We start from the raw sequence: 26,745 nt of genomic DNA, 5'->3' as shown, positions 1-26,745 counted from the left end.
ATTGAAAGGGCCACGTTAGTAACCTTATTTTGGACTTCCAGTATGAAAATAATCCTTTCCCAACACCCCAAAACCCAGAAGTCACTGTTCACAGCAGGAATTAAACAGTAGAAGCAAATACCTAATGAAAAGAAGCACCATTGAAAAACTGGGAATCAATTAGCTGTTAAAATCATTGTCCAGACAGCCTGTATATTAACAGAGCTTTTGCATGTCTAACATCACAGGGTAACAATTACATGAAAATTAACAGCTTTCTGAAGTGAGCACTGAACCACCCCTCCACAATTTATTTTCTTACACCTTTACTATGGTTAGGATTTGCATCAGAACAGCTACAGTTTACTGAGTCCCTACAAGGGGGTTGAGACAGACACGTAATTGGCATTTTATAGAAGAGTCTTTTCTTACAATTAAATATTGCTCCATCATCTGACATCAGTGCAAGGTCAAATACTGCATTTTAGATTTACAGGTATGTTTAAATTCTTCACCAGATCATATGAAATAAAGCTCAACAATGACCTTGCTCCTTTGCAACCTCCGGTAAGTAGGTGGCGGTGCGTTTTGATCCTTTTTCATTGATGAATTCTATTCTAATGCCATGTACACCCACCTGCAAGAAATTGGCAGTTTTATTAGTACATTAAAAAAAGAGATACAAGAGATTTCTAACATGATAAAGGTCGACATGTGAACCTTCTGATGGTTGATGCCATTTTGCAAACAGTTGCAGAAGATGTTCAAAACAAATGCCATCTTTCTGCAAAAAAAAAAAAACACCAGCTGAGGTGCAAAAGCAGCTGCTGACAAAATTGCTGTGCCACCAGTCACTGCCAATTGGATCCTGAAACCCTCAAAACTCCTGCTCATGTATGAGGACAGCATTCAGGTTCCAGCTTCCCTTTCCATGCTACTAGAGCAATATGGCAGACTGCCATTACAGAAACCAAATCTACTCATCTGAAGGCAGTGGGAGTATTTGATGGAGGAGTTACCAAAAAAGAAAGAGGCCAGATACCTTTCCAGGGCATTATTGAAGATCTGCCAGTTTCAAGGTACAACGACAACAAGCTGCTTTGGATTTCAAAACATTAATAACTGATATTTTTGTTTTCATGCATAAAATATGGAGATGTTATTTCTATTTAAATCCAAAGTCCCCCACTCTACATGAGGAAATGAAGAGCTCACATTTAAAAGGCTATCACACGCACCGCATTTTTCATGGCATTTGTTTTTCAACTCAAAATTTAATAAGAAACTCTGGCAATTTTTCCGGTGACAACTGCTTTTAACATAACCACATGACAGTGAAAAAACAACTGAGGGACATCTACAGAGCCCTTAATGACCACTTGTTCAATTAACATATTTGGTTATTTTAAGACTTTGTTTTTTAAGGTCTGTGACTTTTATATGTGACATAAGTACTGAGAAATGGGAGGAGTCTTGGCCATGGCCTTCATAAGCTTTCTGCATGAAACTACCGCTCCTTACAAAGGAAAAATTAATTAGAGGCTAACATATTGAATTTGCGGCCAATTTTAATGTATTTTATTACTTAACATTCATAAAATGGACATCTAACCACTACAAAGTTCAAATCTGTATGCTCAGATGATGTAATTATGAACTTAAGGAGCCTGAAAGTAAAAAGAAGGGGTGTTAGAGACTAAAATCCACTTAGTTTATTGCTAAGATGAGAACAGAGTATGTTTCTGCAGCTGCAAGAACATTGCAAATGAAGTTCAGCACTTCAGTCCCAAAGATCTCATTCTAATAACACTCCTTTGCACATCTCTGCCCATATCAATTACCAATTTCGAAAGGCTTTTTTTTTTAGAACAGAAAAAGGTCGGTATCACATTAAAAGAACACCATTTCAGATTGCTGTAAAATACAACCTGCCTGCAACCTTCGAGAAGCATCGTGTCAACCCTCCACAGCTCAGCTTCCTGAAATCTCAACTCATCTATACTACGTGTGATTATTGCCATCAGATGAAGATGGGTGCTCAGTCGTGTCAGACTTACAGCCAAGAGCACTTCAGCCATATTTAAAAGGCAAGCACTAACAAGCAGACCGTGGAGGGAATTTCACAAAGCCTTTCCATGGGGCCACTGTCAGTTATTAAGCTTATACCAGTTTCCAATCTGCTTTTATGGGCAATCCTCAGCAAAGTCACCAAGTCATTTTTAGGCCCCATGCTAGGAGAATGCTGACAGTTTGATTTGCAAGCTACCAGAAAACAACACTTTGTTGATCTTACTCCCATTCCTGGACAAAAGAAAATATAAAAGAAAAATTCATCCATAAGTCCACCAGTTTGGTGGTGTCTTCTCAAAACACGTCCCATCAACACAAACTGTTTTTATTACTGTACACAGGAAAACAGACAACCTGTTGAGCTTAAATAGGACCTATCGATGAAGCACAAATCACCAAGTTTGCCAAATAAACCTCACTGGTAAAGTAGTTATGTGACATGGAAACGAATGCTACTATAGGTAATTAATCAAACTGACTTGGAAAAATGAAGTTAGCCTTACAACAGCAACATCACATTAACTACCTATGCATTTAGCTGACTTTTAAGTGTCTGTATATTCAGTTGCACAAGCTCTAAACCAGAACACTGATCAAAATTTCTCTAAAATTGCCCCAAATATTCCTCAGGTGGGAGCTGAGGGCTTGTGTGGGAGAATTCCCAGGAATTTACTGAAGGTTTTAAAACCCTTAAATATGAGAGAACAAGTGAGCAAATGAATAATACAAGAACTATTGTATTTTTGACCCTTTCATTCTTCCTCCATAAGCCAGAATTCTCCAGTGAGAAGAATCATGAGATTCTGGAAAGTAAATCACAACTGCACAGAATTACTTTTCTGCATTAAGCTTGTTTACAGTATTGACGAGGAATCGAGGATTCTGCACAAGGCACAAAGAGGGCACTGAAAGTAAAATCCTCCATTATTTCAAACAAATTTGAATGTTATGACTTAAGTCATAAGACCACCATTCTGTGGTGCCTCCTACCACTGCAACAACAAATGACATTTCTATTCAATTCACATTTGTTATGTTGTGGGCCCAACAGGAAGCCTCTTTTGCTATTAAGAATTCCTAAATATCTAGAAGGGCTAAGCTGCTGTTGTAGGGAAGTCACTGTTACATGAAAGTACTCTTAATTTGTGGGGTGTCTCTGGCACTGTAACACATCCAGTAGCATATACAACAACTTCAAAACAATTTCCATCTGTTCAAACACAGACTAAAACAATCATCCTGGCTGAGATGAGAAGTTGATCTTAACTCCAGTAATTTACTTTTGTGCAAGCATCTAAAACCAAGTAATCTGTGAAAGAACATAAGAATACAGAATAGCACTTCGTCCAGTACACCTTCCCAGAAATAACTTTAAAAGCTTCCTAATCTGTGGCTTTTATGCTGCTGCTCAAAAGGTTTCCTAGAACAGGTCAAGTAAAACAGATTCTGCTCTAGGTAAGGAGAACAGGAAGACAAGAGCTGTCAGTTCCATGGCCTCACTGTATCAGGGCTTTGCGCTGTCCTGCAGCCCACTTGCTCTGAAAGCCAAGGAAGACAAATGGAATCAACTGTATTCCATTTTCTCGGCTCTGGCTTTCAAGGCAATGGCAGTTCTACCAAAATGGCATCTTGAATCATTACACCAAACAATCTGCACAGAGCACCAAACAGCAACTACACTGAATATATGCAGATGATTTAAACAGTAAGAGTTCTGCTACAGACGCTCACGGTTATCAAAGACATTTTCTTACAGGACATGCACAATCCTTACCTCCCAGTCCATGTAGTCACATACATCTTCAAAGTTAGTGAGTAGAGACACTGAGCAGAAAAGCCGTGGCAGCTCATCCCTCGTCATTGGGGGGAAACGACTGTCTTTAAGGGCACTGTTGAAGACAAAACAGAATTTCATACTTTTTTTTTTTTTAAATAAAGTTCAAAGATCCAATGACTCAATTGAAAAATATCATAAAAAAAAACAAAAACATCAAAACCCAATAACTGATGAAATGATGACCAGTTTGATAATCCGGTGGTCAGCATAACACACTGACCAACATCCCCAAGCTTTTCCTTAGACATTTGCTTCAGATTTCTCAGCTGGCCAGTCAGGTGGAGCTCTGAGGGCCATTCCTTCCTGAGAGGATTCTGCTACTTACTAATGAACCACCAGAAAGTTATGGAAAAGGTTGAACAATAGCTGTTCTACCTGCAATTTACTAAATGCCTTTTGAAAAAGGTTGAACTGTACAATACAGAGGGGAAATTTTATAGCCTGCAAAAATCAAACACGTAATACAGTAACCGAACTGTGGAATTTAATTCTTCAGTAAAAAAAACAAATTTGAGCAAACAGAATATTCTACCAAAAAAATATTCATGCTTACTGGCAAAGGTTAACAGAAAGGTAAAAACATCCAGGAGTTCTATGCTCGCAAACCTACAGGACTTGGAGGTGTTCTGCAAAGCAGAGGTAATGATTAGTAACATGGAAGCTTGCAAACAGCTACATTAATCTCAGGCTGAGGTACCATTCTACAGATGAACATACATCTAATTGACAGAACTCAGTAACAGGAAACACCTTCTCTGTGTTCCAGGACGCGTTGAAAAGCAAAGCATGAACGGACAGTAAGCAATACCACCAACAGGAACACCTAAGAACTACTTGCATGAGTTTGGTTAAGAACCGGTTCAATTGGAAAAGGTTAAGGCAAGTATGGTACCCATCATTTCTTGTTTTCTTAGGATTTTAGATACAACATATGAATATAAACACGCTCACTTCCAACAAAAACAGTGATCTGCTAACTAAGCTTTTTGTTACGTAAGGAGAGCCTATCATTAAGAGACTTGTTAAGTAACTACCGAGTTCTTCACACGTTTCATATAACAACTTGATCATTCTTACTGCTTTTGCTTGGCCTACAGCCAGCAGCTGCTGTTGCCCAATGCAATTACAGCCATGTCTGTGGCCTTTAGCACATGGCTGGTATCATCATTTTACGTTAACAGTAGTCTAACTTCATTAGATCTAACAAAAGCATTTAACCAGAAATAGCATTCTGTCTTGAATGAATGCCAAACACTGAAGAATTAAAATAGAACCCCTTCTTTTTTGGTGACGTGGGGAGGAAAGCAGGCTTTTTCTCAGACATGTTACAATCACAAAAATAAAAGAACACAGCATTGGAATTAATGGAGGCTCTTCACCAAATTTTCACATTATAAAATTGATAAGAAATTCAGATTTTCATTATGGAGATACATTCATTGTAAAATTAGGAAACAGAAGGTAGGTCTGTTCTACCCGGTATTTTGGAGTAATTCTAGGCAAGCCTAGTCAAATCTGCCACTGACAAAGAGAGAAGATGTTGGGACAAAACGTAACTAACCAAGATAAATCTCTTATTTATGTAGGATAGTGCCAAACAGACATGTGAAGAACTGGGAACACTAACAGGATTTAAAGCATAATGCCCATGATATTTAAGTAATGACTTTCATTAAGATGTACCAAAGATGATCTTCTCCAGATTCTGTTGATGGGATTTGCAAAGCCAGCTGTGCAACTGCAGGAAATCAGGCAGTTACCTTTCTCTGTTACCTGATATTTCAGTCATTAGGGATCTACTTACATAGCCACAGTTGAAGAGAGACAGATGATGAAAATATGAGTGGCTAATTCAGCCTTCGTATTCCTCCACATAGGAAAAACACATCTAAGCATAAAGGGAGGGATACTCTGAACACAGGGACAGCTCAAACCAGAAGTCCATCTTGCTTAGTATTAAACAGTAACCAGCAGCAGATGGCAAAAAGGATAAATAGAAGAACACAATAAATACCCAGGGTGTGCTTGCCCGGAATGCTGTGGGAATCCAGCTGTTTAAAGCTTAGGAATTCGGAGCCAGAGATGGGATCTCCACACTTAACAGCTCTCCGTGAGTTTATTTAGTAAGTGCATGCAAACACACTCTTGAAATTTCATCGGAAAACCCCAAACTTCTTTTGATATTTTGATTAACAAAAATGCAATCCAAACAGAGTCTGATGCTGCTGCAAGTTTTCTTACATGCAAATTTCTCATTTCCCTGAGGTATACTCTACCTCTATCATATAACCAATCTATTTGGATACATCACCAAAAAGCACCCAAAGAGACAAACACCATTTCATTAACAAACTACAAGTTCAGCTATCTTATAAAACAACAGCATGCATGAATGTGCCGTCCTTGTTTAACCCTGTTTTTCATAATGTATGCAACAGTCTTACCATGCAAAACGTTTCACCTATTGTAAGAATTTACACCCTTCAGAAAAACAGAAAAGGCTTTTTTTTTTTTTTTTTTTGCACAGCTTGGTTTGAGGAGTTTATCCAGCACTCATTTCCCCTTCCTAAAGCTGCCAAAATGCATTTGTGAATTTCAACATTTCGCAGCAAAGGCTGTGTGCTGCAGGACCCCAACCACCACACAAGCTGAAGTCCAGGCAAAGTCCCACACACTGAGGATCTGCTGCGCTGGCATTGCTAGACAGGGAGCCGTCCTCAATTTAAGGTACTTGTGAGTTATACAGAAACAAACATCATCCACGGCGTGTAAGCCACATCTCAAACGCAGTGATAATTAAACACAAAGTGGGTGATTTATGATGAATTTGAATACTGATAAAAAGATGTGATACAAAACCTTCCTGTGAACACAGTGCAAGCTGAAAGGCAGACAAAGGCAGAAAGCCTCAGGCAAACACAGCCAAAGTAGTGAACTTTAGTGAAAGCAGAGCAGCACAGTACATAGTACACACACTATTAGTAAGCTTGACTGGCTAATTCCATTATTCGCTAATTTGAAACTGGCACAAGGCCTTGCTTTCACATAACTACCTCACAATAGCTACAGCACTGCTTATCACATGACAGTGCCATTTTAGCCAGACCTGAGACAATCCCTTCAGAAGTGCTAGGTTCTTTTTTGGTCTGTATACCCTGCTGGGAACTTGATCCCTCATGCCTATAGCACTATGGACATCCTTGCACATGTCCACTATTAGCACTGCTGCTGCTGAAAACAAGTGAGCAATCTGCAGAACAAACCCATCAGAGACTGGAATTCAAGTTCCTGATGCCACCACAACTGCTCACTATAGAATATTATGCTCCTCCTTTCTTCATCTCCAGATCCCACGTTACAGTCTGCTTCTGTCATTCAGAACAGCTTTGTCCCCGTAAGTAAACCCAAAATTTAGGTGGAGAAATTTGTCCTCACAATCAACCAACAGAACAAACTGAAGGGAGAGGACAAGGAGAATCCATTTATTTGTATTGGTTGCCTACATAGATAACACTCTGTCTGCCTATGCTGAATGTATGAGACCGGAGGAGTCAAAAAATTATACCTGGTGACAGATTTAGGAAAACCAGCTTAGAACTGAATGTTTGGTTAACAGGAAATTTAAACCTTGTTAGACATGTTTCACTTCTGAATTCATCCCTAATTCTCAAGACTGCCATTATTCAGAGTAAGTCTAGAATTCATCTCAGGCATATTTAGGAAGTCACCATCTAATGACTATTGTGATGACTTCAGCACAACAAGGGGGTGGCACCCAGTAGACTTCCTCAAGGGCAGCTGTCCACACTGAGAGCTTAGCTTTGTGCGATGGTTAACAGACGGTCAGAAACGCCAGCAGATCTCAGCACTTACCCAGCATAAGAAAGTTTGCACGAGCTTTAACTTTTGTAGCTCCTGTTCTGTGGAAAAAGAATTTCAGTTTCTAGAGACAACAGTTTGGCACTTATTATACACTTCATACACTCTACAAAGATGTACATATGTAAATTCAAACTTTGACCTCACTTTTACTGTTAGCATGATTCACGGTGACCAATTTTAAGCAAGCACAGCAGAGAGACAAGAAAACACGTGCACGCTTTCCTTAAACTTATCACTGGTCTGAGCTGCTCAGAATGAAGTGTCTACATAACTGTGTGTAGGCATTCTTCATTAGCAGAAGAGACTTGACTGCATTTAGTTGACAGGAGCGTTACTAGATCATGACTTCACTATCTTATTCAGTGCCAAATTCTTCTGCTATTCTTCTGTTAGAAATACAAAAGGATTCCATTGGAGCAAAGACAGGTAATACCAGGTTTAAAAAATAAACTCCACATTTTTTTCTTTTAAGCTTAGAATGAAAGAGAGGTAAGTGGAAATAATTAGTAAAGTTGGAAAAACAAAGCAGAGTTCAACTTAAAAGAAAAAAAGCAGCTTTAAAGGAAAAAATGCACTATTAAAAAAACATTTTCTACAGCATCTGTTCTTTATTTCCTAATGCCCAGGATGAATTTACATATCCTGCTGCTGACTAACTAGAAGTACTTGGTTGTGAGGAGTTGAAAAGAAGCAGTGCCAAGCAGGGGGAATTTCAGCTGGCCAATAAAATGACATTAGTTTTTCCACATGGGGTTCTGCTTCATGTTAAAAGCATAGCAGGCAAAGTCAAAATTGAATCCTGTTCAAAGAACACTATTTTTAGACACAACATGCATGCACACACAGCATTTCTCATTAAATATACTTGATTTATGAAGTCTTGGGTGTCCTACTAAGACAGACCTAATGCCAGCCAAGAAAACACAAAGTACTCTCAACAACCACTTTTTCTTGGGCTGAGCTATGCAATGCACATCACAGCTCCTGCTTAAACGAAGCTCGTTTGCCCAAAAGCTCTCCAGAAATATGTTTTCACTAAATTCATGTTTCATGCTCCGCTCCTCTTTGTACTTGGGAACATAAAAAAAGGTTTGTGAACTCTTCAAAGACACTGAAAAGATGTAAAGATAAAGAAATAGTTTAAGCTATTTTGAGTTACAAGTAGCAGCATGAAATTTAGTGACAATATAATTAAAGCTTATATTCCTTAGGTGTACACCTTGTTTCAGATACTCTCACAGTACTTTACTAAAGCAGCAGTATGAGCAGGTGAGCACAATTCACAACAGTGCTCTCCAGCTGTAATCTTTGTAGAGTATAAAAATGCTAAAAGAGATACAATAATCAACCTCAATCTTCAAGAACCTCTGGTTCTTAATGTGATGTGGCAGCCAGGTGGCAAACAGCAGGATAGAAATGGGAGAAATCCAACACAGAAATGGACCAGTTTAGAGGTGCATGAAAATCATCATGATTAAATGTAAAGCTTCTATAAAGTTTCCTAGCATGTGGGCACTGCAAAAAGTGAAGAGGGATTTATGTGAGGATAAATGAAGGCATTAAATGAATTAAATACTTACTATTTTGTAATTATATAATCATAGTAATAATTAAATTTCTCTCTAAATTATTTTTGTGGGAAGACCCAGACTGGGTAGAGGTTAGGAAGAACTGGATACGGTTGTGTAAATATTGGAAATTACTTTGGGAGCTTTAACATAACACAGAAGATGCAAAAGAAACAGTGAAATACTAGGCATGATGTAAGCAACAGGCTGTTTTATATGAAGTGTAAATGAGGCAGAGACATGGAGTGACTCACGCCATCTAGGATGCTTACGCAGTGAATCAGAGACAGAACCAGGAACAGAATCCAAGTTCTCTGACTCCTAAAAATCCTTCTGTGACAACATTCACAATCTGCTCAGTCTACAGCCTACAGACACTACTCCCAGGTTCATCAAAACAGAATGGATAAACTTAGGCTAATGAATTGGTTTTTGAGTCCACTCTAGTACTGATCATTTCTTAATTAATCCAGTTTCCTATATGGAGCACAAAATAAAACAAACTGTAGCTTTTGGCATCTAAAGTAAACAACAGTTTCCTGAATACAGTCACCACAGTGATGAACAATAGGTTCAAGACCATATTTTGTAAGCTACTGCACTCTCCCAAAGCACAGTATGTTGGCACTACTTTTACACTGCAGGCAAATTTCATAAACTACCTGGTGAAAACCCTTCTCATTCATTTCAGCAAGTGTCGTTCTCTTATTCTCCATCCATCAAGAGGAATATGCTTAGCAGAGGTAACTTAGGAAATGCATTTTACAAATAAATGGTCCTGTGTTGATCAACTGAGCCCAAAGGGCCTCTTCAGTTCAAACATCCTGAAATGAACAGCTGGCAACCTCACTGGATTTTAGATAGCAGCAATGAAAGACATTTAGTGACAGGATTTCAGAAGAAAAATGCAGTATTCATAGTTAGTCTGACTGCAGTTACAGTTACTTGATGTTGAGATTTTTTTTTTCTTCAGTAACTTCAATAAAGAAACTGAAGAACATTTATGCAAGTCACCCAAATCAGCTATCCTGACAGTCTCAGCAGCTCCCGTGTCACAATATGCAATTATTTTAAAGCGAGAATAGGGCAGAGTACGCCTGCTTGCCTTCGGAAAGAGAACTTAAGCTGGGAGAGATTCTGCCAATTTACATGGAGATTTCAAGGAGCGATTCATTCAAAATGACATTGTCTCCCTTTTTTCCTTGTTTTTGTTGGACTTCAAATTTTCCAGGAAACAAAACAACTGTGGTTGACGTGCTCCGTGCCTTTCCTGAACCCTCCCTTACATTTGGGAGATAGAAAGGGAAAGAACAACATTTCTACTTCCTGCACACTACGTTGCTAAGTGGCAGTCACAGAGCAGGAGGAAAAAAAAAGATAAACCCTCCCCACACTTGTTGACATTTTGCACAGAAATAGTTCTATAACTGTGCCTGATTAATGACCACAGTGCAGCAGTGTTTCAGGTAGGAGAAATAAAATACTGATCTGGCATTTTGGCTCCTCAGTCAATTTTCTTACCTCCTGAAAACCGAAGTATGCCAGGAAAGCTCTCCCCCCGTCTCTCCTCCCCCCAGTGGCTTCATGCTCCCAGCAGCTTAGCTGCAGCCATCCAGTTTAAGAGAAAAAAAGGAATATTCTGATACTAATTTAGTTGCTTTGGTTTTGAAAACAGTAACATTCTTCTAAAAGACAACTAAAAACGCTCACCTAAATTAAGTGTTTAGACACCTAAAGTGCTTGGCTGGTAAGCCATTCATCTAAATCTGCCACTGAGACATGCTACAAGAAACCATGGACAAGGTTCTGAAGCATTTCTGCAGTTTACTGCAGAACAACTGCATCTTCCCCCATGGGAAGGCATCATTTCTGTGTGTTATGACAGAGGTGCCCAGCTGGGGTTTGTGTTGAGAGCAGTGCTGTGCAAGTCATGCCACAATGGCTCATGGTCAGGAACAAACCTGAAGTGACTGCTGCTGTGATAACAAAACCCAACAAAACTGAACAACCCCACTTAATGGGGCTACTTTAAGAAGAATGCTGAAGAAAAGAAAATGTAAAGAGTTAACAAAAGCTGTATTAAAAACTGGCTGTAAAGCACAGATTTTTCTCAACATTGCAGTATTGTACTGAAAGGCTTATATTCACACAAGTGCCAACTTAAGTACAATTCAAATACATGAGGAATAAAAAGAATAATTCAGATTATTTCATTTGTAGTATCCTTGAAATGTGAACAGAGACAATTAGGATATACCACAATTAACTCTTTTTTCATGTACATACATATATACATATATATATATATATATATATATATATATATATATATATATATATGAATATAGATATTTTTATCACCTGTTCCTCATGCTGTACAAACTCATCCATAACTGAATTTGTGTGAAATCATTTCCATAGCAGGCATCACAGCATGTAGGTAAAGCGTCATGGAAATAAAGAAAAACAGGAAAAAAATTAATATATCCTGAGTTTGATAGTGACTGCAGCCACAAATGGAAATGGTTTCAGTTTATCAAAGCATCACCAGATGGTTGGCAGGGACCTCTGGATCCAGCTGGACCAACCCATGCTCTAGCAGGGCCTCCAGAGCAGGGTGCCCAGGCCCACGTCTTGAAGAGGAGGTGACCCCATCTCCCTGGGCAACCTTTGCCATTGCTCCAGCACTTGTACAATACAACAGTGCTTTCTGATGTTCGGATGCAGCCTTCAGTATTCCAGTCTGTGCCCTTTGCCTTTTGTCCTCACACTGGGCACCACAGAAAAGATCCTGGCTCCATCCTCTTTGTACCTCCCCTTCAGTGAGAGGGGAGGATCCCTGCCAAAGCCTCCTCTTCTCCAGGGCAAACAACCACAGCTCTCCCTACCTTTCCTCACAGGAGATGCTCTGTAGCCCTTCAGCACTGGGCTTTGTGGTCATTTGCTGGACTCCCTCAAATATGTCCTGGTCTCCCTTGTACTGGGAGGCCCAGAATTGAACCTGGATCTTTAGATACAGCCTCACAAGTGCTGCGCGGGGAGAAGGATCACCTTCATTCTCACATTGGCAGTACTTTGCCTAATGCACCCAGGATACCATTGGCCTTCTTTGCAGTAAGGAGACATTGCTGACTCTTGTTTGGTGTGCACCCATATCCTCTCCTGCTGCCAGACTGCTTCCCAGCTGGGTGCCCCCAGCAAGTTCTGGTTCCTGTGCTGTTCCTCCTGAGGGGAGGAACTCTGCACTTACTGAACTACAAGAGTCCTTTTCTCCAGTCTGTTGAGTTCCCTCTGGATGGCTGCATGACCTTCTGACATATCAGCTGCCAGCTATGTTCCAAGTCATCTGCATATCCTTGTGCACACACACGTGTGCTGTGCCACCCACCCACAACTAAAAAGCAAACCGTTGCGGTGTAGCTGATAACACTTTGAGAATCTTGTTTTTTCCCCCAACAAGTGCTGTTGTTCACTTCCTTCCAACTGCTGAAACCACCAAGACGTTATTCACAGAATATTTCTACAGATACCTATGATTTCCAGGCACATCTTTATTTTAATCTCGATTTCTAATTCTGGCTATCTTGACTCATGGTACACGCACTGTGTCAATCTCACAACACGTACAGAATAACAAACAAAGGATATCTCAAGGGTATGGTTGGCTCTCTGGTCTGAGGGCACACTGATGGCTCACACTGTCCACCTGCCATCCACCAGTACCCTCAAGTCCTTTCTGGCAAGGCTGTGCTCTATCCTTACATCCGTCAGCTTGTACTGACAGGAGGGGTTGCCACAACCCAGGTGCAGACCTTACACTCGGATTTGCTGAACCTCATGAGGTTCTCCTGGGCCCGCTGCACAAATTGTCCGATGGCACCCCACCCTCTACATGTGTCAACTGCACCACTCAGCATGGTGCCACCACAAACTTGCTATCAATGCACTTGATCCCACTGTTAATGCCACTGGTGAAGATACTGAAGAGTATCAGTCCCAGCACCAACCCCAGAGGGACACCACCCATCACTGATCTTTCTATCCAAACACTGAGCCACTGACTGCCACTCTCTGTGCAGGATCTCACAACCAGTAACGCTGCAGTTTCCTGATTACATTTGTAAGAGTCAAGTTTCTATGGCTTCAACATTCTTACTTCTTCCTGAAGCCAAAGATCTCTACACTGCTTTAGTGGTTCTAAAGGAATTAATTTTCTCCTTGTGAAAGAACGAGGATGTTAGAACTCCATTTTTCTCATACTGCTTTAATCCCACAGAGAGTGGGGGAGTCATTCTGCATTACTGTAGAACAGCCTATTACACTGAAAATCTACGTTTTTCTTAAATTAACCTAAAAGATGCAGAGCTTCACTAGCAAGTTGCAAGTACACATTCACAAATGAAATACTAAATTCCAGCTCTCTGCATACCAGATCAGGCAAGTTGCAGAGAAGCACACTTTGTAGTAAATTATAACACGAAGTGTGCAATTATTTTGCATTTGCCTAAGCCCAGCAAGAGAAGCTAGAACTGGTATGTGGAATGCACTCCATACGTCTAGAACTGAACAGAGTGAGCTAGAAAATCCATACAAAACAGTTGCTTGTATTCTGAATTGTTTTGCAATTGACAGCATTTTCTGGCTGCAGTCACACATAAGGTAAAGCAGCTGCATACATAATTTCTTCATAAGTGGCAGCTTCTTTTCTGACTTTTCTCTTATTCTCTTTCACCCCTCCCACCACCTTTATCATGCTGGGATAAATGAGGACCACGCAATTTAAGAATGCCTGCGTGTCATACCTATGCCAACACTGAGGAAGCTGAAAGATGTCACTTGCCACGGAGATGCCCTGCTTTGATACACATCAAAAGCTAATCCACAGCACTTAGAGTAATCCCACAACATAACACAGTAAGCTTACCGTTGTCGCTCCAGATGTTCATTAAAAAATTGCACAGCAAAACTGACCAAGGTCTGGTGTGCAGGCTTTTGCTTGGTGAACATATGAAATAAAAGACAAGCCAAAACTGAGTTCCAACTGGACTAACTTACAGTGTCACTAACGAGCTCTCCAGCAGATGGCAAAGTTTAGATAATTAAGAAGAGTGAACTCTTCAATTAGATACAGAACTCTTAAGCTCGAGTAACAGTGACCACTCAAATCCTTAAGTTACACCTGCAATTCTTCACATCTTCAACAGGTTTTTCAGTACTGACCTCTTCACCCCAAAGCAGATACTGAAGTCAAAATCTTTTGGGCCGTTTTACTGCTAAACTCAACCTGCACGTCATCAACTCATGGAACAGTGCTCAGTGCTCACCTCCACAGAAGTGCCCAAGTATAATTTTAATTAAGTAGAAAATAGAAACAGTTGCAGTTCTTTGTGCATTGTCAAAAGCCTTCTCTTCAGCAGATATGGAAAAAATGTATGTTCCTAAATTCAGCAATGCAATGATACCTAAACATGTGGAATATCAGTTGAACATTCAATTTCCCATGACTTGCTTAAAAAAAAGTTTATTCTTATCATACACTTGAAAGCCTGCAACAAAAGAGTGCTCAATATTCTCAATACAGCTGCTGTCACTGGAAATACTACAGACTACACTCTTAGCTGCTTTTTTATTTAAAGCTGCCTATATGATTCAATTCAGTTGATGTTGCGGATGGAATTTAACAGTCTCAATTCTGATCTTGCTTATTACAAATACAGGAACTATGTTCTATGGTCAATAGTTTGAAACTACAGTTATCAGGGAATTACCTATCATCAGGTTAAGAATAAGGAAAGCAAAAAGCATGTTAGAATATGCAGTAGTTGAATTGAGAAGAAAAACATCATATTCACATGAGGTTTCACTCTAAACATTTCACAGAAAAAAAATGAAGATAATAAAACATTCTGAACTATGAAGATAGAGATGAACGTAGTCTGCTTCCTGAGGGTCCACACAACCTTAGAGACAGGACTATGACCACTCATAACACAGAGAGCTGAACATACCTGGCACGTTCCCTAAGATATGCTGTTCATCGATACCTCTCTTCACAGCCTGCATTATGTTTAAACCAGCTGCTTTTTTGTTGTACTTTTCTGCCTGCTCTAACCCAAGTGCAATCTCTTGTGCGTACTGTGAGTACACACTGCACCAACAAGGAGATGCAAATGTGAGTGCTGTTCTGTGTAAAGGTTAATGTATGAGCTTGTGGCATCTGATTCTCAGTGTTTTTACAAATACAGTAAAAAAAAGACAGGCACAAAATGGATCCCTTGTGGTGCAGCATGTGTAGTAAGACCTCAGGGAGAGAAATAGCCACTCCTTATTTCACAGGAATGCATAGGCACAGAAGAAAGTATTTTGATTTCTAGACACTCCCGCATAAGCATTGTTGCATTAGAACAAAACTTACTTTGTTATTAAAGGCAACAAACAAAGGTCGTCAACATTTGTTTCCCAGCGCCTTGCAGACTAAGTTATGATTGCTCAATACCTCTACACACCAATTCAAAAACAGAGTAAGCTCTAGATACATACACCCACTCTACACATCTGGAGGCTTTAATGTCTGCATGTTTCCTTCCCTTCTCCTACCACACAAGGAAGCTGTTGGTATGACACCTTCTCTTTCTCTTTTAGGAAATCCACCACTTCTGTCTCTCATGACATCAGTTCACTATTTCATCCCCGTACTCCCTCTCGTTTTCTGCCACAGTTCTTTTGACTTCAGGAGGTACCCTCAATGCCAACACATTCAGCTTATAGAAGTAACTGGATGGGGCAATCACAGATCACTACCCAAGGTCAAGATACCAAAGCAACAGTCTTTGCAAGCTCAGCTAAATCAATTCCAAGTCAGCCAGCTGTTGCTCTCCATGTGTTTTCCACTCAAAACCAGATTCTGAGCAGAAAAAAATGCTAGAATGCAATGGAAAGTTCAGAAACGAAGAACAGACAAAAGGTTCAGGTTAGGCGGGACTACATCCGTCTGCAACCTCACAAATGGTAACATAAGTGGTGAAGGAATGCATTTAGCTTGGCAGCATTACATGCATTTGAAAATTCTGTTCAGCTGAAGAATAAAAGATCATTAGAACTCAAAGTATAAACATGAATTTATTTGACTATGAAATTAATTGAAATGTCAAATTTGTGCTTGCTAATTAAATATTTCACATAATGTCCTCTTAAACGAACAAGCCAAATTCTTCTCCCTTTGAAGGCAATGGGAATTCTGCCATTCACCGCAGTAAAAGCCTAAAAACGCAAATAATTCTGTTTAGTTCTCAAATTAACTTAGCTTTAAACTACTTGAACATCTTAGAGTGCTACATATATATTTAAAAATGTTTAACTGAGCAAATTATCCCAAGAGCAACTGAAGTTTGATCATCCAGTGTTGAATGAGGATACAACATGGGCACAAAACTGGTTTATTTTTACTTACATCCATCAGAGCTACAATTCTAGATATCTAAAGTATTTAACGTTTACATGGAACTAGTTTTCATCACCTTCTATAGAATGCAGCTCATAAATGGTTCACCTCTGAATGGCAGGAATACTTGACTCAAACAGTTTTGTGAAACTGTACATAACAGCTCTTGTAAACCAGCATTTCTGAAAATACTTACCTATTGTAGGCTTCAAAAGAAAAACCCTATCAAGTTCATGGAGCAAGAAAACAGAAAGTCACCCTTTTAGTAACTGAAAGAGCTGAACACAAAGAGGGGGTTGCTCAAACAAATGAGGCTGCATGTGGTGCAGAGACCTCCACAGACAAAGCACAGCTGCCGCACTTTGCAATGAGGGATTAGCAGTCTAGGTCAAAGGAAATAAAGCCTCTCTAGCTAAGTGAGCAAACTGCAGAATGCATCCTCAGCAGAGATGAGAAAGGGCCATCTAACTAGTTTGCAAACTGTGTAGAAGCTTCTGGGAACAGAAACAAAACGATTCCTTGACAGAATGTGTAAAAATAATTCTGCTGAAAAGCAGAGATACTGTCAGAGGGCTGAGGTTGCAGTGACCTTCCAGTTACTTTAAAATCACATTTTCCCTCTCCCTTCTACACATTCATAAATATAAACACACTCTCTTCAGGCAGAACCAACCTACCTGTATACCTGTAGGGTATTAATGTCTAGAAAAAAACAGCCTAGAAGTAACAGAAAAAGCTCTTCATTGCCTTCCATAAGACTCAAAGCCATTAAGAATAGCTATGCATACACATGGCTGTTTTTTGGTCTCCTTCTCAAATGCAATCACTCAAGCCTCTTCCAGCATGCTTACAATTGAGTCAATCCATTTTGGCTTTAAACTTTTCTTGGCTTTATACTGACACTTCAGTTGAGCAAAATACAAACCAATGTTTGAAGAAAAGGAATTGCTGATGTTTTCATCAAACACTAGATATATTCTCATTATAAATCATTAATTTCAGCAAATTTTCTTATAAAAAAGACTAGTCTCCTGAGCTGATGCTTGCCACTTGAATGTACCACTGTGAATGTATGTCTAACCTGGCCTCTGCTGTGGAATGAAATACCAGAACAGCTACTAGCAGGTAGGCTGGGATCTAAACTTCCACATGAACTGTATGTTGCAGACAGCTTGTAACAGTTCATGGCGTTACAGAAGTGTAAGCCATTAGAACTACTTGAGCAGGAAGCAGCAAAAAGTTGTACTGCTCTGAAAACCAACAGCTTTTCTTCCCTTCCGCATCCAAACCACATGAAATCAACTCAAAACTCATTAAAAAATAAGGCGGCATAACACTTTACTATAACAAAAATCACACTGTCTTGGTGATAAAAGTTTCCAGCGCCTTCTTTTGAAACAACGGCTTACAGGACACCCCAGTAATTGCCATTTGCACAAAGGCCTATTTCAGTGAGGCTGGGCTTACAACTTATGACAGATGGGGAATTCCCCAAGAGCTGTGCTCAGGCTCATCAGTGCACTCCTTAACATCTGTGTAAGTTCCCTAAGTTATCGTGGGAGTTATTTATATATGTACTTGTACAGATGGAGAGACTGCTTGCACGACTATTGGCCCTTCGTCACAAGTAATATGCAGTAAGAAAAAAATACCGTAACTGCAGTGGAACAACAAACCTGAGTGTAAGCTGAGAGATCTTGTAGACTGCAAACTGGTACCAAGGGTCAAAAAACCCGTTTTCCACTATGGTCAGAAAGCTACTGTCAGTGGGTATCTATAAACGCTCATATTTTTAAGGAGTTTTGAAAACTCACACAAAAGCAGAAGTCTGTGATGGAGCGTTTTTTATATAAAAGAGAGTACAGGTTGCTATCTTTCACTTTTACAGAGTACAGCTCAAAATGGCATCCAGAGTTCAAAGAGATGAGACTAATCTCAACTCTTCTTGTCCCTAGTATTTTATTTTAAAATTAGGTTAGGAAAAAGCTGTTCTTCTCAGGTACATATATAATCCTTCCTATTTTAATGCACCAAAAGAATAGTAAAACTTCAGTCACTTGTCAATTATGAAAGTCAAGCCAGGCTACCCCTATTTTTAAGAGACTGCATTCCCACAAATATGTAAATGATAGAAGCAGAAAGCATGGGCTGCTGAGGGTTATGAGACTTCTGGAGAACCACAGCCAGAGGTGCTCTGAGGCTTATGAGTCTTCAGACATTATTCAGCATTGCACACCTCTGCTCATGTCCAACCACAGGCAGATGGGCTGCTCCACTTCTTCCAAGGGCTTTTCTACCTTCTCAACTGTACTGCTCTGTAAAGGACACGAGGTATAGCTTCCCTGTTCCTGGTGTCAACTGGAATGAGTTTTATAAACAAGTATCTGTTGGCACTGACTGAAAACACCATAAAATCCTGCTACAGCTGACAAGCGCATTTTAATTCTCATTACTCTGGACTATGAAAATAGCAAGATACATTTTAAGAGCTTCAACATTTTTGTGTTAAAGTACACAGAGATAATGAGGGCTCTCGGAGCCTTGTCTCCCACACCCAGTTCGTGCTGTGGCTTCGTTATACAGTCTCAAAAGGAAGCATCAGAAAACTCCTAAATGGAGGAGGTGTTGACAGACTGAGAACTTTAATCGAGACTCCTTTCCCACAGTCCTTCCCACACAAAGCTAGAGAGTTTAAAGATTTTAACAGCTCGTACGTGTATGAGACATTTCTTTTTCCTTTAGCCTCATTTAATCCCTGATAACATCTACTAAAACAGCAGATTTCACGTAATGCAGCTTCTTGAGCAGAATAAAACTATATTTATTTCCACTACCTGAGCATCAAATACACCACTGCTGCACCTCAGTTTCCAGCATCATAGGAAGTGAGGCACAACCTATGTGAATATTCCTCTCATGTGTAGCACTGCCCCATATGTGCACTGGGAAGGTGGTTTTTTTGTTGTTTGCTTTGGGGCTTTCCCCCCCCCCTTAGTAATAAAGCTGCAGGAAATGTCCCCTACTCAGTATTGAAAATAAACATTTCCTGCTGAGCTGAGAACAGCCAGAGAGAGAAGCTTGCCCAGCAGCAGGTAACTTTATGCCAACTCCTATTCTGCCCTAGCTACAAGTTTCCATATATGCAAAATCTTTCTTTAAAACATAACTGCTGTGAGATACATTCCATCTACGCTTCTCTCCTGTGTCAACACAATTTCACCTGGTGCTGCTCAGCACTGGCTCCTACCCTGACACCTCTCTGTAGTGCTTAAGAAACTAAGAAGTCACTGAAACTCTGAACTGAAAACAATTTTCATTCTAGCAGATTATTTTAGGAAACAATTTGAAAAACATTCCCTCTCAGAGTTGTCATGCAACAAGACAAAAAAGCTAACCAAAGAAGCCTTTGGAGTACCAATGACTATCCGTATCACTAATGGAAGAACAGAGTTCTGGCAATGAAATTTAAAGCTTTGCTAAGAAAACCAGAGCTTCCCGTTTCCCTAGCCACACCCTCCTTCCCAATCATTTATGTCAAGTAATAAAGTGAAATAAAAACCTGACATTCAACCTAACTAGTGTGCCAACCCACCTGGACCAGCGCCTTTGAGCTCCCGGGGAGTAACCATTTGTTCACATAAAAATAGGAGACTGTGTGGGAAGTACAAGAAAAACAAGAGTGTCGTGGGAAAGCCCAGTCACGAATGACGTGGCTCCTCCCTGAAACCCATCTGGAAAGTCTGAGTAATCGTGGGATATCCCCAGTTACTCATCCACATTCAGTCCAATTTCAGGAATATCTGATTTTTTCAGGATACTACAAATTATGTCAACCAATGCAGGGCATTTTGTAACAATTATATTCCTGGAATCCTTGGGTTTTAATGCATGTTCTCTTTGCCTGCAGTTGTTTTTGTTTTTTTCTCCCCCCCCCCCCCCCCCCAATATGATGAGGAAATAAGTATTTTACTTGCAGAGAGTTTTCTTAGTTACACCGAATTCTAAGGTTGAGACCTGGCAATGAGGACAGGCTCAGCAGAATGCCTCCCAGCTGTACTCAGTGACTCTGTACTGATCATATTTAATTCCAGAATTCCATTTTTCCTAGATCCCCAATTACCTTTCATGACACAGTCACCTCACAGAATAAGTTCCTCCCACCAAATGCAGTAACACACCTCCCTGACCCAAGAATTCATCTTCTCTAGTTCAGTTTTCCCAGCAAATTTGTTGCCAATATTTGATAGCTCTCCTTTGATTTAAAAAGCTTTGATAAGGCATCTTTACACACTTCCTTTCCCGTCCTCTCATTTACAGTCTTTGCCTTGCTTTCTTTCAGGAAGTGATACTAAGGAAACAGCCTATCACATACCATTAAGCACACAGGTCTAGCAAGGTTTTCTCAGGAATAATAGACCAGTAATTACATTAACACTTACTGACACTGTAAGTGTTGTCACTGTTCCATTCCCCCCCCTTTAAATAAATGAAAAAGAAAAAAAAAAGGCAGTTACTATATCCCCACACATACAAACATGCAAGAAACATATTTACTAAAGCGTGCTTCTTCTATCTGCACAGTAACATTATTTCATTTTCATTTCATAATGAAATACGGAGAAACATTTAATCCATCATTAAAGCAAAAGGGATTTTTCCCTGACTGCCTAGAGCCAGTATACAATTTAGCTTTGTCATTTTGAGAAGAGGCAGGAGACAGTTCTGATAAGCAACAGTTCCTGAAATAACGACCTGGCACCGTATGCACAGAATCATTACAGACCTGCTTACCGAACCGACTCTCAGAGAATAACTGAGCCTAGCTCAATAAATTCAGATCTGTATACTTCACTTAGAGTTTCTGGTACTGTGAGTTTACAAAATAATCCATTTTATTACTAAACAATTATATTCCACTATGACACGTCCAAAGATTTACCCAAATTAAAGTGGTATTTGCAAAATTCATGGCTACAATAGTTCAAAGCAAGTTTTTATTGTCTAAAATGCGATTTAGAAATATCATCAGCTCCAGGTTTCAGCAGAACCTAATGTCTACACTTACGACAGGCAAACGTGAGTCTGTATAATGTTTTATTACAATGCTGCTCAATTTCAGTAGGGTCAATCAGTTATCATTTAAAAATTAAGATGTCAATACACCACCTTTCATTTCACACATTATCAGAATCAACAGATCATATTAAAACTATGCACTTTATTAAGCATTTTGAATAATAATAGTCTAAGACTGTTAGTAATACCTTTGGAGATCAATCCCACTGTACTAAAAACAGTAATTCATAAAGCAAACTTTACTGCTGAACACTCTTAATGTACTTTGGTCTGGTTCCAACTTAAGAATTTAAGACAATTCTATTAAGTCAGCTGCAATTTTTCTATAAATATACTGAAAAAACACGAATGTTAACACAGCGCACCTTACCTTCACTAACACTATGAATGTCCAGACCACCTCCGGCAGCCCTTTACTCCTATGTTAGCATTTCATGTACAAAGTTTTAACTTCAAAGATAATCAGAAGGGAACACAAATGTAATTTAAAGGGAAAGTAAAAATATAACAAAGAAAACCTGAAGAGGCTTCTACTGAATTAACTTCCCTTCTAAGAAAAAGTTTGTTAATTACTAAAAAGGATTTTGTAACAGCTTACTTACAGAAAGACGTGAATTAAAAGCCTATCTAATTTTTGCAACTGCATCAGCCAAATAAAAGATATTATCTCTGTATACATCCTACCTCACACTAGAACAACCTGATTAAATTGTTCTTAAGCCACAAGTTTCAGAAACTCAAAGGATCCATATTCTAACAAAAATAATGTTCAACTATTGTTGACAAAAAATACTTTCCTTACTTCTCTCATTACTGATTTTAATGGGAATGCACTCATTTGTAATATAATTTCTCTCCCATTTCCTGTATTTTAGTTTGTGTATGTGGGGAAAGAGGGAAGAAACAGCACACGGCCTAGTTTTGACAACCACTGGGGACTGTAAGGCAAAACCCATTTAAGCTTGTAAGGGAAAGAAAATTACAGCTACGTTTGCAAATCATTTGTACAACAGGTAAAAGCACCGTGCAGACCAGTACATAGAAACAGCAGACCTAAAATCTACTCAAGAGTAAAGAACAGCTAATAAAACAGGATAATCTCAACTATTGGTAGTTGAATCAGCTCACAAATCCTGTGGCCATACGTAATGTCTTAAAGATGCCATACCTTTTGGCCTCGCACTTTATCTCCGAGTCGTGATGGCAGCTGGTTGCAAAACCAATCTAATAAAAAAACAGTTCACGTACTGCCCTGATTTGGCCTGCCATTTCCACAGGTGTAAGACAGCCTCTCTGAAGCAGACAGTCCTCCTTTCCTTCGGAGCAGTAACATTACATGGGTATAGAGCCTACTATTTTTAAGTCTCTTTCAAACAGTGCTTTGGCTCAGATGCTCCTCTTTCACTGAGGACTTTTAGGGACTGGAGATTGGTACAGTATGATGAGAAATCCTCAAGCTTAACTTACTTTCTCCGCTATTCTACATGAAGAACAGTCTCTACCTTACGTTGATCCCTGGAAGATGCCCATGTCCAATTACCAATTGCACATTACCAATTACCAAACTTTCAGTGAAGTTCAGAGCGCAGATTAGCAGAGGAGCAGTCCTGAAACCTGTTCAGTATCCTTGAACTTTCATTACAGTCAAACACCTGACCTTGGACTAAGGGAAAAATGATCAGCGACCCCAAGTTTTAAGTATCAGTTTGGTATTTCACTTCCTATTTCCCCTGCAATTTCAGGTGCTCTGAAATCACTCCTAACTGCAGACTTGCACATACTCGCTCAGTGAGGGATACAAGCAGCAGCACACTCTGAACCCCCTGCCTCATTAAGATGCCCTGGAAACTCAGAGGCAATCAAATGCTAGAAATTCCAGTATCACTGCCATCTGACTTCCCTGTTGCACAGCTGCGTTTCACAGAAACAAATGAAAAGGAAGCAACAGAAACAATATGATGCTTCCTGGCTTTGCAGGTAATGTTGAACATACCAGAATAGCAAAAGGCTGCTGAGTTCAGGCTGAGAAGGCTATATGCTGCTCCACAGTTTAACTCTGAAAGCGTAAGCTTCACCTCACAATTACCAGGTCTCACTGATGGCTTACATACACAGAGTAGCAGTATAATAAAAGAGCTGACTTTGAGAAGTAGTCTACTCAAAGCCACATGATAAGACAGCCTGAGCAGTATTATCAGCAGGCAGCCCAGAAACAACACTGTGCTCTGGAACATTACACGAAATGCTATTGGCAGGAATTAATTCAGTCCGACTTCTGTGAACAGTAAAGGTCACAGCAGAAGCATCAAACACATACACAACACCCTTGCACCTTCTCCACTTCCCAAGCCCAAAATGACAGACAGGTACACAGGTGTGCTTTGCCTGGGTCAGCAGAATGCCTATCTACAGCCATAGCAACGCTGCCTGATAGCAAAGCCTTTGTGAAGTGAGCACTGGGTTGTGCGGGCAGATACAGGGCAGATTGAAAGAGACTATGATTAGTCAAAACAAACAGATTAAACAGAAGGGTAAGCTCAGCTGAACAGAGAGGGGAGCTACCCTGCCTGTGCAAACACTTGCCTCTAATCTTAACTAAATAAGGCCAACATCTATTTTAACACAATCAATTTTGTTTTCTATTTTACCTTTTAAATGAGATTGCCATACTGTAGTCTTGCAGGTGATTACTTAGCTTTCCTGTGTTCAAAAGGAGTAATAGACCAACATTTCTCATGGAGAGAAGGCAGGTAATATGGCAACACCACCAACAGAGACTCCTGAAATTGCTGACAAAAACAACACAGTAGATGGTGCTGCTGGGAGCCAAAAGCTACATCTAAAATTTATATCCAAAGTCAATTACAAGAAAGCTGGGTTGTAAGTTTCATTTCCTTCAGTCTTATGCTTCTCATCCCAAGCTTCCCTCTTTGTTTTTGTTTCTTTACCAGCCACGTCTATGAAAGGAAGGCTGAAAGTATGAGGGCACTCAGTTGTCACATTGAACGTTAAGTAGAACACACAACAAAAAGACTGATGCCATCATACAGTCAGTAAACACAGGTCTATGCTAGTTAAGACAGGTGGGTTATATGTTATTGTAAAATTTACATCCAGTTCTCTACCATTATGCTAATCCAGTCAAGGCCTGGAGCTCTCCAGTCTTTTCATTGCTCCCTTCTATGACAGGAGTTTTATATAATCTGTTTCTCTTTATCCCTATCGTCTCTAGTATCTCCCCTCTCCCCCTCCCCTCTCTCCCCCCGCCCCCCCCCCCCCCCAAAAAAAAAAAAATATATTCTAGCCTTGATAGGATAAACAAAAGCAGCTACAACTATACTTGTTAGGTCTACTGAATGTAAAAGTATGACTGTAAATTATATGCAAGTGGCAGGAAAAACAAAACTAAAAAGTACAGGGTAAATGAAACCATTTTGTTCAATGCCCAAAGTGTAACAGAGCAGGAGTTCAAAACTTTAACACGAAAACCTAAGTCTTACTGCTGAACAAAATACATGAAAAAATAATTTATCAACCCATGAGGAAATTCTGTGGTAACCTGCTACCAAGCTCAGTGTATTTCTTTCGAGGAGCTGTAAAACACAAAGTATTCTTCATAATTTGGATTGGTTCACTTTTATGCATTCAGGTGGATATTCACACATTCAGCCTAAAGGACTATTTTGCCCATGATGAACTTCTTATATCCTAATTATTCAATGGTGTAAAATGTTTTGAAAAAAGATAGATATTTATCCAACTAATCACTTAGTAAATTTATTTTAAAGTGACTAAAACTGAGCCTTCACAAATTTCTGCTTAGGATTTTAATAATAAAATTTCTTCCCTTGCTACACTGATACACAGAGAAAATTGATCTCTAAGATTTTATTTATTTAGGAATACAGTATTACCACTTTTAAACTATGGGTATTCTCATCTCTCCTCATACTTAGCAAGATGCATCCAATGATGAATCACTCTACATAAGTTTCCTGGTTAGAATGTACTGGCAATACCACTGCCACAGTCAACAGAGCTCAAAATGGGGAAGAGAGACTCCCTTGGTTACACATCACAGCACTTCTGCACATAAGCCAAAAAAAGTTTTCTAAATTTGAGTGCATCTCCACCTCCAGAAGGAAACCGTTAACTTCAGGAGAGCCGTCACTACGTCACTGACAGAAGCTACTCCACTGTGTGCAGGTAGAGATGCATATACACTACACACTGTATATGCTGTACAATTAGAGATCACTACTAGAATTAAGGAAAGTTTTATTTATTGTGATCCTAAACACTGTTAGCATATCGGTAAGAAAATGTTGCCTGACAGAAACTGTTGATATTTTGATTGCTAAGCACCAGGACATGTCAGAACATCTGTTGGAATCCACTATTTTTCTCACCAAAAATTGGGTCACAATCCCATGCAGAGTGCTGAAGAAGGTTAAGAATGAACAGACAGACAATTTGGTTCAGTCCAGCAGTGCCATGCCTTTGGAGTAACTGAAGAAAAGTACCTTTCAGCATCAAAGTAAAATAAGAAGAGTCTCTGTCTACATTCTCAACTGAAAATTTTGGTCAAGTTGCACTTTCTGAAATGGACAGTTCACTCACACACTACCTACTTTGCTGATTAATTCTGCCTTGCCTGAAGAAGTTTTTCTTCACTTTCAGGAATTGCTGCACCTTCTCCAAGAATCTGTTGCCCAAGTTACATCTCCTGGTTTCTGATGCCTCCTAGGAAGGCTTGTGGAGCTCTCAAAGTTCTGAGGTATGTCAAAGTTGCTTCTGTAACTCCTCAAATACTCTGCTGGAAGCTCTGTAGCTGGAAAGACTATCATCACCAAGGAAACTGCTCTCAGGTATCCCTAGCTTTCTATTTTTTT

General features: G+C 39.7%; 1 protein-coding gene across 2 annotated transcripts in view; it reads right to left on the bottom strand.

Moving 5' to 3' along the window:
• AMMECR1 (AMMECR nuclear protein 1) overlaps positions 1-26,745 on the bottom strand; it is a 97,399-nt gene that overhangs the window by 10,007 nt on the left and 60,647 nt on the right. For both annotated transcript variants that reach the window (XM_048959830.1, XM_048959829.1), the window contains 2 exons: positions 3,824-3,938; positions 526-616 (listed from right to left, as the gene is read on the bottom strand). In XM_048959830.1, the coding sequence (XP_048815787.1) occupies positions 526-616; positions 3,824-3,938 (206 nt within the window). The remainder of the gene's footprint in view (positions 1-525; positions 617-3,823; positions 3,939-26,745) is intronic.

Source organism: Lagopus muta, chromosome 13 (assembly GCF_023343835.1).
Source record: "Lagopus muta isolate bLagMut1 chromosome 13, bLagMut1 primary, whole genome shotgun sequence".
Classification (NCBI taxonomy): domain Eukaryota; kingdom Metazoa; phylum Chordata; class Aves; order Galliformes; family Phasianidae; genus Lagopus; species Lagopus muta.
Note: the sequence above shows the minus strand (reverse complement) of the source record. Positions and strands in the feature narration are given on the sequence as shown.